Below are 15,064 nucleotides of genomic sequence, written 5' to 3'. Positions count from 1 at the left end.
TAGAGACAGACATACCCGATTATGAAACTGCCTTTTCTCATTTACTTATTATATGGATGTGAGCAAGTTCCATAAACCTCTCTGAGCCTCATTTTTCTCAATTATGTCACTGGGGTAATACCTATCTCAGCGAGTTGTTTTGCAAAAAGAAGATTCTGTTAGGGAGAAAGGGTACCAAGAACTGGAAGAAGAGGACAAAAAAGGGGGGCCATCACAAACAACATTATCTTTTTTTTTTTTTTTTTTGCCAACAGTTGGCACAAAGTCCCAAAATTATAAAGTCTTCTTTCATCATCCTGTGACCCTCATAGTGACTTTTCCTTACCCCCATACCTTGTTCTGGCAGAGCCAATATTAGAAAATGACTTAAACAGTCATTTTCAGCCTCATGTCTATGTGGAAGTATATTCCAAATTCCAGATGACCTACTTTTTGTACAACTCCTGGTAAATTAGCAATTGTTCAAATTTGAAATAATATAACAAGTCACATTTTAAGTAGGTATGTAACTGCTTCTAATACTCTCTCCAAGCCCCTATATTAAAGATCAAAGAGACTTGCTTGATCAGATTCCCCCATCGCTTCACGTGGGTGTTCTACTGGTCAGCAGGACCCTTTCTTTTTCCATCACAGCATCTTAATTTTGCCCACAACCTTTCATCAGTTGAATATAGAAAGTCTTGATCCTAAGTTTCCTTAACACAGATGCCTCCTGGACATCTCATTTTAATTCTCTATATTTTTATTATCAAATCCAATACACGTCATTTCACTTTTGAAGTTCTCACCACCCGTAGAACATTTATTAACATACTGGAGCCTCACCATAATCCTATTCATTAAAAGAAAGATTGGCCACTAGATGTTTGAATGGCTATTCCTTGATAGACTACTATCCTTCTTATTCCTTCCATGTTCCCCTCCAACCCTCCTCCTGCCAAGTAACCTGGGTTTTTTCCTATCATTGACTTTCTTAAAGAAGAAAGTATTGTGAGTTTAAACAGCAGCATCATAAAAGCAGCAGTGCATCATCCTATAGTTCACAATCACCCTGATTATCTCTTGCTAATTCATCATTTGAATAGTTGAATGTTCTTCTCAAGTACCATAAATAATTCTGTATTTGCTGCCTCCTCAGTAGAAAGAGTTTATTTTTGCCTTTCCATCTCTTAGGGAAAAAAGAATTGTTCACCAGGACCACTAATTTCAAAGTGTGGTAACTACCACTCATTGAATAACAACTCTATGCCAAAGCTTTCATTGACAATATCTCACTCAATCCTCAAACAACTCAGTGAGGAATACAAACCCCACTTTGCCAAAGGGAAAACAGAGGCTCAGAGATCTTGAACTGCACAGGGTAATGTCATGGATGACTCAGCTCCCACATCCTCTGTCCTCGTTGTGTCTCTGCTCAAGTTTCCAGTTCTTAGTAATGGGAGTTGGCAGTCCACCAGAATCTCGAATGTTGGGAAAGGGGCCATCCCCAAAGGAAGGGATCCTGGGCAGACAAAAACACCTTCTTTAAGCTCTGATTCTTTAATTAGAGGCCCATCATTTTTTTTTTTTACTTCTTTGTCCTAAATACTAGAAAAAGAACACAAACTCCAGATTTTGAAAGAATGATCATCTTCAAGAGAGTCATACCTACTCAGATTCAGAATGGTGTACAGATTAAAAGGGAACCTCTAACCACTTGAAACAGAACAATTTTTGAGATTCAAACTTTCTGTGGTTTCAGTAGTTTCCTGCAAAAATAAAATCGATCCCAGCGTCTTATTCATCATTCATAGAGCTAATACAGAAACAACTATGTAAATAAAATGATCATTTTGAGGTAACAGAGAGGATCTGTAAGATAAGCCCACACATTTCTAACCTCATGAGTAGATAAAGAAGAATACAAAGGTTGAAAAAGAGCACAGAGATTAAATTCATGGGCTTCAGAGACTGAATGACTAAGATTTAACCTGCCCACATCTCAGATTTACTAGTCCAGTGGGCATGGGCAAATTGCCTAATCTCTTTAAATTTATGATTATCCATCTGCAAAATGAGGAAAATAAAATACCTGATTCATAGAGTTGTTTGGGGGATTAAATGAGAAGCTGGATGATAAAATTCCTGACACATGGTAAGCACAAGCTGATGGTTATGATTTCATTCTGAAGGCTCATTTCCATTGAGAATCAAGGTCCCCAGCTCTTACATATTATTTAGAATAAATGGTTTTTCAAAATTACTTAATTTGCTATGTTTTTCTCACCACCCAGGTTAACATATTTGCCTTTTTGAACGCTAAAATAGGTTACTGACATTCAAAGTAGAATCTTCCTATTCAATGATGTCGTTTATGAAAAGCGATGACAAAGTGTAATACTCTCTTTGATATCAATATCTACAGAATATAGAATATGGTAACATGCTTTTAAAAGAAAGCACTGATCCAGAAATCAGAAGACAGGGATGCCATACATTCCCTTTTCTGCTGAGATTATCCAATATAGACATCATGTTGAGGGTGTTTCATAGACTCGAAACCCGTAAAAATCTTAAATTTCTATTCTAATTTAACTATTTTATTTTATTCTTTAGCTTCTCTTGGTAGAGAAGGCAAAACTTTTATCTTATTCATTAGTTAATTCATTTATTCATTCATTCATCTTTTTCTTTAATTCAAAAAGCATTTTTGAGTGCCTACTATATACACATCAGTGAGGTACAGATTTGTGACATATGGCTGAGGTGGTTAGGAAAGGCTTTGGGGGAGGTGGCATTTGAGCTGGCCCTTGAACACCATCTGACATGCAATTGGTGCTCAGTAAATATTTATTAAATAAATTATGTTATTTAATAATTCAATTAAACAGTGAATAAATGAATAAAGAAGGAGCAAGTAAGATTTCAACAGGCAGATACAGAAAAGGAGACTGCTATGTGGAAGACAAAGAGACAGGAAAGTGATACAAAACGCATGGAAGAGAGAATATTTTGGGCTTCCAAAATATAGATTACCTGTGGGGAAAGGTATGACAAGTATAATATCTTGCAGATGCAAGGCTTTAAGTGTCAGATTTAAGGAGTATTGGCTATTATCTTACAGGAAATAAGGAGCCACTGACTTTTTTAAATAGAGGGGTGACAGAAGCATACTTCTATGTAGAAGTTTACTTAAGGAATATTGGTTGGGTACTGGCATCCCAGACAGATGCAGAGAAGAAAGACTAGAACAGAGATGTTAAGATGGCATCTCTATGTCTACACAATATTCTCTGAAGAATAAAGGACTGGGTCCGGTACCCTGATTTGCATTGAGTCTTATGCTCTCATATCCGGGCCCACTTCTTAGAGGCTCATTATGAAAATACACAAATGGTGGTTTATAGTATAAACTCAAAACCTTCTGATATAACACTGAGAGAAAATAGGAGAAAGTGCTACTTACAAATCTGGTCAGAATAAATTTGGAATGAAATATTGTAATTTTGCAAAGAGATGAGGCATGACTAAGAAAAAACATGCATTAACTGGCCATAATTGCTGCTAAAAATTCACATGACATTAATTTAAGTTAGTTTAACCTTAAATTAAGAGTCAAGAATGTGCACAGAATAATAATGTTCTTCATCCAATCATTCATGTTTAATTTAACTAATAGCATAACTATGACGGCACATTCGGCATATGGCCACATAGTCATTTCAGAACTTTCCAAAAGCAGTGCTGTTGGCAGGGAGAGAAACCATGTTAACCTCTTCCCGAGCTTCTTTTAGATTATTATTTAAAATTACCCGATCTTGGCAAACCTCATAAACAATTCAAAAGACAACTTCAAAATTCTCTAGCTGCATATTTATTTATATATAACATCATTTTACTGAAAGATTCACATATAATCAAAACATCTAATAGCAGGTTAAGTAAATTACAGAATATCCAATTGTTAGAATAACTTAAATATCACAAATTTATATTCCAAGGGCTATTTTGTCTGATGTTAAACAAAAATTGGATCTGACACTATCTATAAAATATGTCTATAAATATATTCATGGAAGAAAATATAGGGAAAGAAATGCAGCAAGATGTGAATAGCAATTGTCTTGAGTTAATGTGTTTCTTCATAAAAATTCTTTTCATTTCTTTTTTTATTTTTCAAATGAATAAGTATTAATTTTATATTAAAACCTAACTTAAATAATAAATGGAATCTTTCTACCAGGAGCCACCATTAACTCTAGTAAACTGTGGAGCTGGAACTGGGATGCAAAGAGATTTTTGCAACACAAATATGAAGGTTTAGTTTATGGGCCTGCCACAGTGGGTAACGCAGGGGTAGCACTCAATAAATAGTCAATGAATGAGATATGGCATAGAATAACAAGTCAATTTGGGCAATTCTCTTTTTAAAAATTTCAGTTGGTTAGCATGATGCCAAGCAAAACACATAATTGGTTATAAAATGTTAATTTCTACCTGATTGTTGCAGCACAACTGGGAGAGTGAAATCCTGGAGAAAATCCAGGTGTTCTTCATTAGCTATTTCTTGGCCCTACATTTAAGCTTCAGGTTTTCAAAACACAAACCCAGACAGTTTAGTGAACTAACCACATAGGGAGGTGGCTATTTGGATAGCCTGGACTTCCCTTTCAATAAAGACTTATACAGTACTATTTTTGTTTTAATTTTTGAACTAAATATTTTAATGTTTTAATTGCCTTCCTATCTTCTTAAATAGTCCATATGGAACTTAATGTCTTTCAGACTTAAGTCACTCTTAGGAACATTAGTTGCTACATTACCACATAAAGTAGCAGGTTCTTAGTGAGATTCTCATACTCCAAATGCCATGATTTTCGAGTTGTGAGGTTTTTGTCTTGTCCTTTATTTGTAGTTTCTAAAATGTAGCCTTGCTGCGGCACAGTTTTGTACTTTTTTGCACACTTTTCTATTTGCCCAGAACACCCCCTAATACATTCTTTGCCCATGTATTAAATTCCTACTCATCTTTCCCATCATTCAGTAGCCAGTTGTCCTGACGGTCCAGACACAGGTACTCCTTACTATGTATCTTGTATTACTTGATTGCTATATTAGTTCACCCCAAAAGTTTGTGGCTCAAAATAATACATATTTATTCTCTCATAATTTTTGTGGGTCAAGAATTTGGGAGTGGCTTAGCCAGGTGGTTCTGGCTCAGGGTCAAGATGTTGGCTAAGGTTGCAGTCATCTGAAGACTTGACTGGAGCTGTTGGTTCCACTTGCTGGCTAATTTGTGCTGGTCGGTAACAGACCTCTCCACAACGTGGTAGCTGGCTTCAACCAGAGTGAGTGACCCAAGAGAAAGAACAAGGAGGAAGCCTCATTGCTTTTTATGTTCTAATCTCAGACATCGTATATCATCATTTCTGCCACATTCTATTCCTTAGAAGTAAATAACTAAGTACAGCCAACATGTAGAGGAAGAGAATCCAGCCTCATCTATTAAAAGAATTTGTGGACATATTCTACAACCACCACAACTGCATTATATTATAATATTTTACTTAAACATTTTCATTTTTAGGTTGTTTTTTTATGGCATTCCTAAAGCATTTATTTTATGCTGTATTAAACTGCAGGGCTCTGGGCAGTGACTATAGCAAGTTAAAGAGGAATCAAATTTTGAATCTTATCTCCCACTTGCTAGAAGTATGTCTGACTTTAGTCATTTACTCTGAATCTCAGCTTCTTCATCTTTAAAGTAGAAAATGTAATAATCGGCCCTGCCGTCAGGATTAAATAGGATAAGACAGGTGAGAGTACACTGTAGACTGTAAAGTACAGCACGTTAGTACTAGGCCAGCCAGCATACAGCACTGCAGGCCCTGCATTAGTGCTGTATAGCCCGAGTTCCAGAATTCACTGCCTACTTTACTCAGCCACCATGCCAGGACCCCTTTATCATCTTTCTTCTTTGCCGCAGAATATTTCCCAAGCTTATAACAGAGTTCTACACGTAGTAGGTATTCAATAAGCTGTTGATTATGATGCTGATAGTTGTCCTGGTTTTCTTTTCATTTAGGGTAAAACAGGAAACTAAGTAGCAACATTTCACAAACTAGAACAGAAAGGGACTAAGAATCACAGGATACTTAATTGTTAATTAATTGAACAATTAATTAACATAAAAATTGAGTTTAACTCTTAGATCTGCCACACTGAAGCTCTGTGAACTTTGTGATCTCTCCAAGCCTTAGTTTCTTCATCCAGAACATGGGGATAACAGCATTGCTTATTTGACAAGGTCATAGTGAAGATTAAAGGAGAAAATGCATGACAAGCATATAGAATACTGTCTGTCACATAATAAGTACTCCATAAGTGTAGATTATTACTCATTTTATGATTAGTATTAAATGGCTCCTTATTAATAAGGGAAAGGTGTTCAAATCTATGAAAGATGGCATCCTCCTACTTTGCAGGTCCCATTCTGGCACACTAAGATGATTTATTGAATATAGGAAAGAGTACTCTCTAAGGTTTGCCTTGCCTACCTGGGTGGCTATCTATCTAAAACAGCCTGTCTGGCCTGAACTATTTCCATTTGCTGTCTTTATGAGCCCAGAGGCATGCCCAGCCATGAGCACATTTTAGAAATTTGAAAAATAAACAACGAAATGTCTCATACTTGCCACACATGTATTTTTCCTTTCATGATTTAGATTGGCTGGTTCTAAGCCATAAAAAGTTTATAATAAGAAAGAAAAAAAGAATAAAATTTGCCAGCTTAAAACTCTTTAACCTCACCCCCCAAAACTTTGCAACTCAAGGTTAAGATGTGAATGAATGTTCCAACCAACATGTTCATGAAAGATTTAATAATTACTTTGCTTATGAAACTTTAAACAGCTGCTTAAGTTAGTAAAAAGCCTCCCACCCAGGCAGAATAACTTGCTGTACCCATTAAGAAGGTTTTGCAGATCAACAGACTACGTATTTAGATGAAAGGCAAAGCTGCATTTGCTACAAAGCCTCTAACCAATTATGTATGGAATGGGTTTGCTCGCCAGGTCAATCAGGTTTTGTTCATTCCTTCAACAAGGGTCTTGACAGCATCAACATTAAAGCTGTTTCCGAAGGGACTGCTGAGTATTTCAATAATTTATTTTTTTAAAAAAACGGACTTGGAAATTATAGGAGGTCACATCGCATTCCTTAAAAAAAGAATACTACTACTCTTTGGGCTTTCATATATACTTCTCCATCTGCTTGGATTATTTCCCATCCCGACTCCATCCCCATAACCTTTAGCATGGCTAGCTACTCATGTTTTAACTACTCATGCTGGAGGAATAAGCTGGATCGCTCCAGAAAGCATTCCTTGACCTCCTTGACCAAGATAATTCCCCTGAAATGAGTCCCTGTCATACCGTATAGTTGCTATGTTGTATCATTTACCGTCTTCTTTTGCTGTTACTTTTTTACTTTGCCATCTCTACTATGACACCACAAGTGTTGTGAGGGCAATTTGATATAAACAACATAAAGTAGAAGCTCTATGTTGTCCTGTAGAATTAATGAATGACTTTTCCTACTTAACCAAAGTGTACTTTTCCTTCTTTTTCTCTCTATATCCCAACTTTATCAACTCTTGCCAATTTTTCCTAAATATTTCATAAATATTTCTCGAATCCTTCTCTTTTCTACCTGTTTCAACCATCTTAGTTCAAGTCCTATCTCCTAACTGGATTTCAGTCTTTGTCCCTTCAAATGTATACAGTGGCCAGAGTGAACTCATCTGCAAATCTACTGTGAAAATCCTTCAGTGACTCTCTAGTGCCAACCAGACAAAGCCCCAGAACTTCACACAGCCTGCCACGCCTTCTATAGTTCGTCCTTCCTGCTGTGTCCCTCCTATATCTCAGCTCCTTGCTCTTGCATAAGCTCTTCCTCTCCAGAGAAGGCTAATATTTATTGAGGGTCAGACAGGCAAAATAACCTACCAGCAAAATATAAGAGGTGGGATTTGAATTCTGTAGGCTATGTTTCTTACTAAGTGCAGTGCTATACTGCCCACCCAAGGCTATTGCTATAACCCTTGTGCCTGACACAAACCAGATACTCAATAAATGTGTTGAATAAATGAATAGTTGAAAAAATGAATATAAAAATGAATATGTAAATGGATGTAAAAACCAACAAAACACAAGCTACCCAATGGATCTTATGCCTCTATCCTACATTCTCAAAAGGTTTGTGGAATACTGCAAAACTGCTGCTTATAAATTCCCAGTGCACATGAATACATTGAAGACTAAGAAGTGGCACATACAAAAGAAGAGGCAGTTTATTCAACTTTTCCAATAGAAGAGCTCCTAACTGTATTTGAACGAAGAATATAAAAAACAAAAACATCTACCAATACCTCTAATCTCTGAAATAATGAAAGGGCTCCCATTGTGTCTTATTACCATCTAATATTATATAGTGTATACAACCAGTGTGATGATAATCTCCAGTATTTTTTTTTAATAATAGAATTTTAGGGCTGGAAATGACCTTCATCTTTTCCAGACAAAGTCCCCCATCCTATAGTTGAAAGATTAAGTGGCCAGAAGCCACTCAGCTTATTCGTGACAGAAATAAAATCAGAAGCAAGGTATGGAAAAATCCACCCAGTATTCTTTCTACTACTCCACACCAGTGATTCGCAATCTAGAGTGACTTTGTCCCAGACATTTGCAATGTTTGGAGTCATTTTTGATGGTCATGGTTATAGGTAATGGGTGAAGATGCTACTAAATATTCTGCAATACACAGGGCAGATCTCCACAACAAAAAATTATTTAGTCCAAATATCAACAGTGATGATGTTGAGAAACCCTGCTCCACAATAAGATAAAACAGAAAAATAAATTGTTCAGTTAAAAAAAAAAACTAAAGTTTTCATTTCAGTGTTTCCCACTAGCCTGTATAAGTGCTGCATTACATTTGAAATAATACTGGCATATGAAACTGAAATTGTTTTTCGAATCCATGAAAATAACTTCTGTAGGAAAAAGGCATGTATAAAAAAATAATTTCACTTATCAGGGCTTTATCAAAATGGATTTTGATATTATCAAACCAAAGAAAAAAGTCTAAAACATTTTTCTTTTCCACACAAATCCATCATAAGATTTCCTGAATATGTTAACATTTTTAAAATATCGCATTTATTAAGCAATTCTCATAATATCGCATTTATTAAGCAATTCTCATAATGAGGAGCAAAAGCAATGGGCTAGCACCAAGAGTCAACATTGGGGAATTTGCTATCATGAGAGAGGTTCCACTACACATTTTAGGTAATTTGCCCTCTTGTCAGGTTAATTTGAGAACAACCCTCCTTCTGTGTTTGTTTGCTCGTTTGAGTGAGATACCTGGAAACATCATAAACTAAGCCTGGGAAAGGGCTATTCGGGCTACTATCAGGACAGGGTCCTTCCCCCTTACACTGGGCGCTACACAGAGGATGCCCACAAGGCAGCCCCTGATTCACAAGAAGCAACTCGTTCTCAGGAGTATTGTCTCACCAGTTTCCTCGTTAGGTTAATGTACTGTGGTTGTATGAGATGTCATCACTGGGGAAGCCAAAGGGTACACTCAAACATTCGGCACTATTTTTGCAATTTCTTGTGATTCTAAAATTATTTCAAAATTACAAATTTTGGAGTTTTTTTAATGATATAATTGATAATACATCTATTTTGGCTTTGTTGGTGTTCCTCTGCTAAACCAGAAGCATCTAATTCCATGATTGGTGAGAGTGAAAGGGTATGAACAGGGGCACAAGGAATGGCATCATAAAGAGTCATTAATATCACAGAAGTGCTTCATCCATCAGATCCTTTTCCAAAGTGACAAGCTGCTAAAAAAGGATGAGGTCCAAGAAAGACTTGATGGAAGGAGGATGCATAGAAGAAATGGATCAAGCACAGGTGGGTTTCCCAGGTGATAATCCTCATGAGAGTTCTAAAGAAACTCCGAGACAAGAGACTATTTATGAGGGCTCTTTGTGCCTAAGAAAGAGATGCCAGGAGGAAAAGCATGAAAGTAAGACACGATATCTCCTATGTAATGACTTGGTAGGAATGGCACTGCCTATATCCAGTGCCATTCCTACCAAGTCATTACACTGCCTATATCAAGCTAAGGTATGCCCATGCATAATGGAATATCTTTGGGGTAGAAAGAAATGAGAGTCAGGGAATCTGGAGTCACATTCCAGGTGCATTCCTCTCACGTATTTATTGATCCCTGGGACAAGTCACTGATGGATTCAGTTTCCTCACCTGAAGGTCAGGGAATTGGGATTGGATTGCTAAGACCCCTAGCTCTCTGTCTCTGCCTCTGTCTAAGACTATTTAAGTGTTAGGCTCACCTCTATTGATTTGATAAAAAATAAAATTTATTCGTGGGTAGCAACAAGTTTCCTACGAATTTTCCAATTCAAATGAACTCTTTAATGAGAAATAATATTGCCATTTTAGCACCAGGGACTATAAACTCAGAGTCAAAAAGCTCTCTTCACTCTCTCAGACTCATTCTCAACTGCGGATGGGCCTCAAAGATACAATGGTTTCCCAGGGGGGAAGCTGAGAGCAAGGAGTTGAGGCCTAATATCAGAGCTCTCAGAGGACTGCTTTCCCCCAAGGAAATGCACTCCCTCAAATTGGTCAGGGTCCACTGAACCCTCCAGAACATGCCCAAATCACAGAGGAGCAGTTTCTGAAGAGGTCAAAGTGGAGAAACTGGGGCTTGGAGGAGCCAAAACATGACACTGTGGGTTCTTTAGGAAGAAGGTAGGATTTATGTGTATAATACTCCTACTCTGCCATTTTCACATATTGAAACCCAGTAAAGTTTTTGTATTATTGGCATTTTTTAAAGTATGTGGTTAATTCAGTCCAGGCTTATGGTATGATTATGCAATAGGGTTTTAAACTGTGTTAATGCTTCATCAATCATATATACACTTTCCAGAGCTGATATTCACCACACTTTGTTTATGATTCTTAGGCCAAATTAAAAGGATTCTTTATGTGCTAATTGCTTTCCTTTCATTAAGGTGTTGCGCATGAATAATGAGCTATAATGGGTCGTGCTGGGTGTTAAAGCTGTAATAGCATCAATCAGCCACTGTGTGTTAGCCCACCTTCAAGTCACCCAGGATGTTCACCTTGCAAGCAGAATAATGATAACTTCAGTATAACCTCTTATTTTCTAGAGATAATTTTCATTGCAATTAATTTGCTCAGTGTTATTTAGCACTATCCTTTAGTACAGTATGGAGCAAGGCAGTAAAGTTAGTCAACCTAAACTATCAAGACCAATATTTATGTCACTGTCAACACTACCGATAATTAAAAATAAAATTGAATGATTTTAGAAAAGTTTACCAGAATTTAGGTGAGTTGAACTCCCTCACTGGCCAGTGAAAGATAGGTTCTTAGTTGGTTTTTGATTCTCCATTATACGTTTCCTTTCCCTCTTTCTTCACTCTCATTTCTTGCTTATTTATGAATAGTACTATATCATTTCCTCTGAACTATAACTGCCTCCCATTTAATCCTCCCAAACTCTCCTTCCTCTTAGTATCTTTCCTATTTTGCTCACCTCTCTGATCACTCATCCTGGCATTTATCTTTATCATAACCTTCATCCTATAGGGAATAGGAGAGAGGGCCTAACAGCAGAAAAACACTATGTGGAGAACTGTGTTTTACAAGATAACTCTGAGCTGCATTGTAAAAATATAGAAGTAGGGGAAAGCTCAGAAGAAAAAAAATTAAGAGGGAAATAGCAAGGGCCTGAATTAGGATAATAATAGCAGTAACGGATTTTTTGTTGTTGTTGTTAAATATGCTGAAAGACTAAATAGGATGTAGTACTTGGCTGTAGGACAGTGATAAAAAGGAGAGAATGAAAAACATATGCAGTTTTCTAACTGTGCTGATTGGTAGATATTGTTCCTTTAACAGAGATCACCAACTGAAGTATGAAGGAGTGGAGGTGTTCAGCTTTGGACATGCATTTAGGGGTGATGTCTAATATGCCAATGGACAATTAGTATTCTAAATGGGCAGGAAAACTTCTAGATTTAAAGAGAATGGACATAAAGAAAATCCTCCAACCATTTTCTCCTTTACTTCCTCTCTTCATTTTACTGAAACAAAATATGTGTTGAGAAGCTACTGCATGTCAAGGCCTAGGACAGGAATTAGTGAGAAAAAAAAAAATAAAGGACAGAAATAAAAAGAGTCTATTCAAAGTATTTTCTGGTGGGAGATGACACCATAATAATGGCATAAAGGGCTAGAATGAGGGGAGTGTTACCAGAGGAGGCTTCATGGGAGATGGCATTGATCAAGGATGGAGTGTGCATATTCAGGTTCTTTAAGTCGCCTTATACCCGGAATAGGGAACAAACCCATGCTTGCCACTTCCCTTCACTGTCTGGACCTAGCTCTGGGGATCCAGGCAGGCTATAAAACAGAAGTCTTTCCAAAATACAGCCACATGGACTTCACTGTACTGCCCTCCTCTACATTCCTTCTGTGGAAGTAATACTGTGACTTCTTTGTGAGAGAACTTTTGTTAATCTACTTTTTTACATCTTGGTAACAAAGTATTTATGCCCAACTTGTGGAAGGCTAAGCAACACTATGGTAGGAGTGAAAGTTTAATCCTCAACCCTGGGACCTCTCTGGAATCTCCCTACTACCGCCATAGAATATGGAGATCAAAGCATCTTCACAGCAATCAGAGTATTTTAAAATTCTGGCTGGCCCAGCAATCCTACTTCTAAGCATTTATCCAAAGAGAAATGAAAACATATCCACAGAAAGACTTGCACAAGAATATTCACAGTTTTATTCATAACAGTCAAACACTAGAAATCACCCTAATGGCCAACAACTGCTGAATAGACAAACTGTGGTCTATCTATACACTGAAATACTACTCAGCATTAAGGAATGGACAACCGACACGACATGGATGAATCTCAAAAGCATTATACTGAGTGAAAGAAGTCAGACACGAAAGATTACACATTCTATGATTCCACTTATAGAAATTCTAGAGAAGAAAAACTATAGTTCCAGAAAGCAGATCTGGATGTGACAGAGGCAGGGGAGTCAAGGAGGAAAGGGACTGCAAAGGGGTACAAGGGAATGTACACGGCAGTGGAAAATGTTACATGATTGTGGTAGTGGTTACATTACTGTATAGATTTTTCAAAACTCATCGAATTTGGTAAATTTACATTATGTAGATTATATCTCAATAAAGCTAATTATTTTTTAAAAATCAGGCTGGGCTGAGGAGTAGGCCCATGTATTCCCAGCCAGAAGATGCCAGTGGCCCTCAGAAGCTGTCTGATCCAGCACTGGCTCAGCCCTCTGGCCTCTGCAGCCCTGAGAACTCCTCTGCCTTAATGCTTTAGCCACAGACCATGATCCCCCCTGAATGCCTCAGACGAAGACCCCCAATGACTCATGCTCTAAGACTCAGAGAATAAGTAACTTGCCAAAGTTATTTGACCTTCAGCCAGTATATAGTCTGGACATGCCTCTAGGATTATTTGATTTTCAAACTTTGATTAAAAAAAAAAAAAAAACTCTGGAAATTGTACATAAACTGTGGTTTAAAGCTTAGTTTAATATTCATAAGGTCTCGGCTTTGAGTCCTTTCTCAGTCACTTACAGGTTGTGTGGACTTTAGGCAAGTGAATTTCCCTCTACATTAGTTTTCTCACCTATAAAATGAAGAAAATAGATCCTATTTCACTGAGCTTTGAAAGGATCAAATAAGATAGTTCACACAAAAAGCACAATAACTATTAGTTATTGGTATGATCTCAAATGCCAAGCTGGCACCAAATGGAATGTATACAACATATATGTACAAATATTGCTCTCAGCTATTCAGAGGTTGAATTTCCACACAATGGACCCCATTCGACCTCTCAATTAGTCCTGCCTTTCTTCAGTCTGTGTAGTAAAACTTTTCAATGTAGCAAACTTTTGAAAGTGTCTGCTGTTAATGAGTCTACAAGGACCATCCCTGCAGACCCAACTTTCTTGACCACAACTCCCAATTCCCAGACATCTTATTGCCTCCTTTACTCACCTGATCTGGATACTTGCTACCAACGATCTCTGCTACAGTGTTGAAGGAATTAGCATCTGGGTAGTTCTGTGCCCCCATCTTCAGCTGAATGATAATTCTGCTCCCACGAGAAACCATCCTTGACATCAATTCTGCATCTTCTACTGTAATACAGGCTGTTGGGATCTTTGGCACACCATCCTGGTATTCCTGAACACCTGTGTGAGGACTTGAGAAAATAAGCCACCAGGTTACCTTGAAAGCAGAAAAGAACCACAAGTATATTTTAAGCATCTGTATCTGACATTTGACTTTCACTGAACTTTGTTCACATATGAGAAGTAGAACGAGTGGGAAATATTGTTTTATTTGATTGTGATATGAACATAAGTTTTCTTTTTGGTAAAAATAACTTAGAAACTTCAACTTAATAATCACCTCATTGAAAACATTACATGAAATTTATTTTGATAATTTGGATGATCCTTTAAAGTTGCAAATTGCCTCAAACCTGGAAGAACATTAAGAGTATCTTCAGGACCAAGAGGTGAACACATGGGTTCCAGGAGACAAAGAGAACTCTGAAGTCCATCAGGGCTACGGACCGGAAGACCTATACAACTGGAAGAAAACTAGCCCAGGTACACTCAGCTCTCTGGTCACTGACAGGCTCTGGGGCTACTCTCTTCCCACCCAAACAAAGAGGTCAGAATATGTAGCCTGGAATTGGTGGTAGAACGCTTTGCAGGAAAACTATGGGACAATGAGAAATGTTTGTGCTCCTATGAAGGAAAGTGCTGAATACATCCAGGACCTCGATTGCTCTGTGTTAAGAAAAAGAACACTATCATAATTTTGGCAATAAAGGAGAAATATTATCCTGATTTGTTAAATTTTTCCTGCTAATTTCAAGATGCTTCTTACATTA

The 15,064-nt window shown here is 37.3% G+C and overlaps 1 protein-coding gene across 1 annotated transcript in view; it reads right to left on the bottom strand.

Moving 5' to 3' along the window:
• CPQ (carboxypeptidase Q) overlaps positions 1-15,064 on the bottom strand; it is a 357,555-nt gene that overhangs the window by 216,983 nt on the left and 125,508 nt on the right. The window contains exons 4-5 of the mRNA XM_023538239.1: positions 14,154-14,365; positions 6,346-6,355 (exon numbers count right to left, since the gene is read on the bottom strand). Of these exons, the coding sequence (XP_023394007.1) occupies positions 6,346-6,355; positions 14,154-14,365 (222 nt within the window). The remainder of the gene's footprint in view (positions 1-6,345; positions 6,356-14,153; positions 14,366-15,064) is intronic.

This window comes from Pteropus vampyrus, unplaced genomic scaffold (genome assembly GCF_000151845.1).
Source record: "Pteropus vampyrus isolate Shadow unplaced genomic scaffold, Pvam_2.0 Scaffold215, whole genome shotgun sequence".
NCBI lineage: Eukaryota > Metazoa > Chordata > Mammalia > Chiroptera > Pteropodidae > Pteropus > Pteropus vampyrus.
The sequence above is the reverse complement of the archived record's forward strand: the minus strand, read 5'-3'. Positions and strand labels throughout refer to the sequence as shown.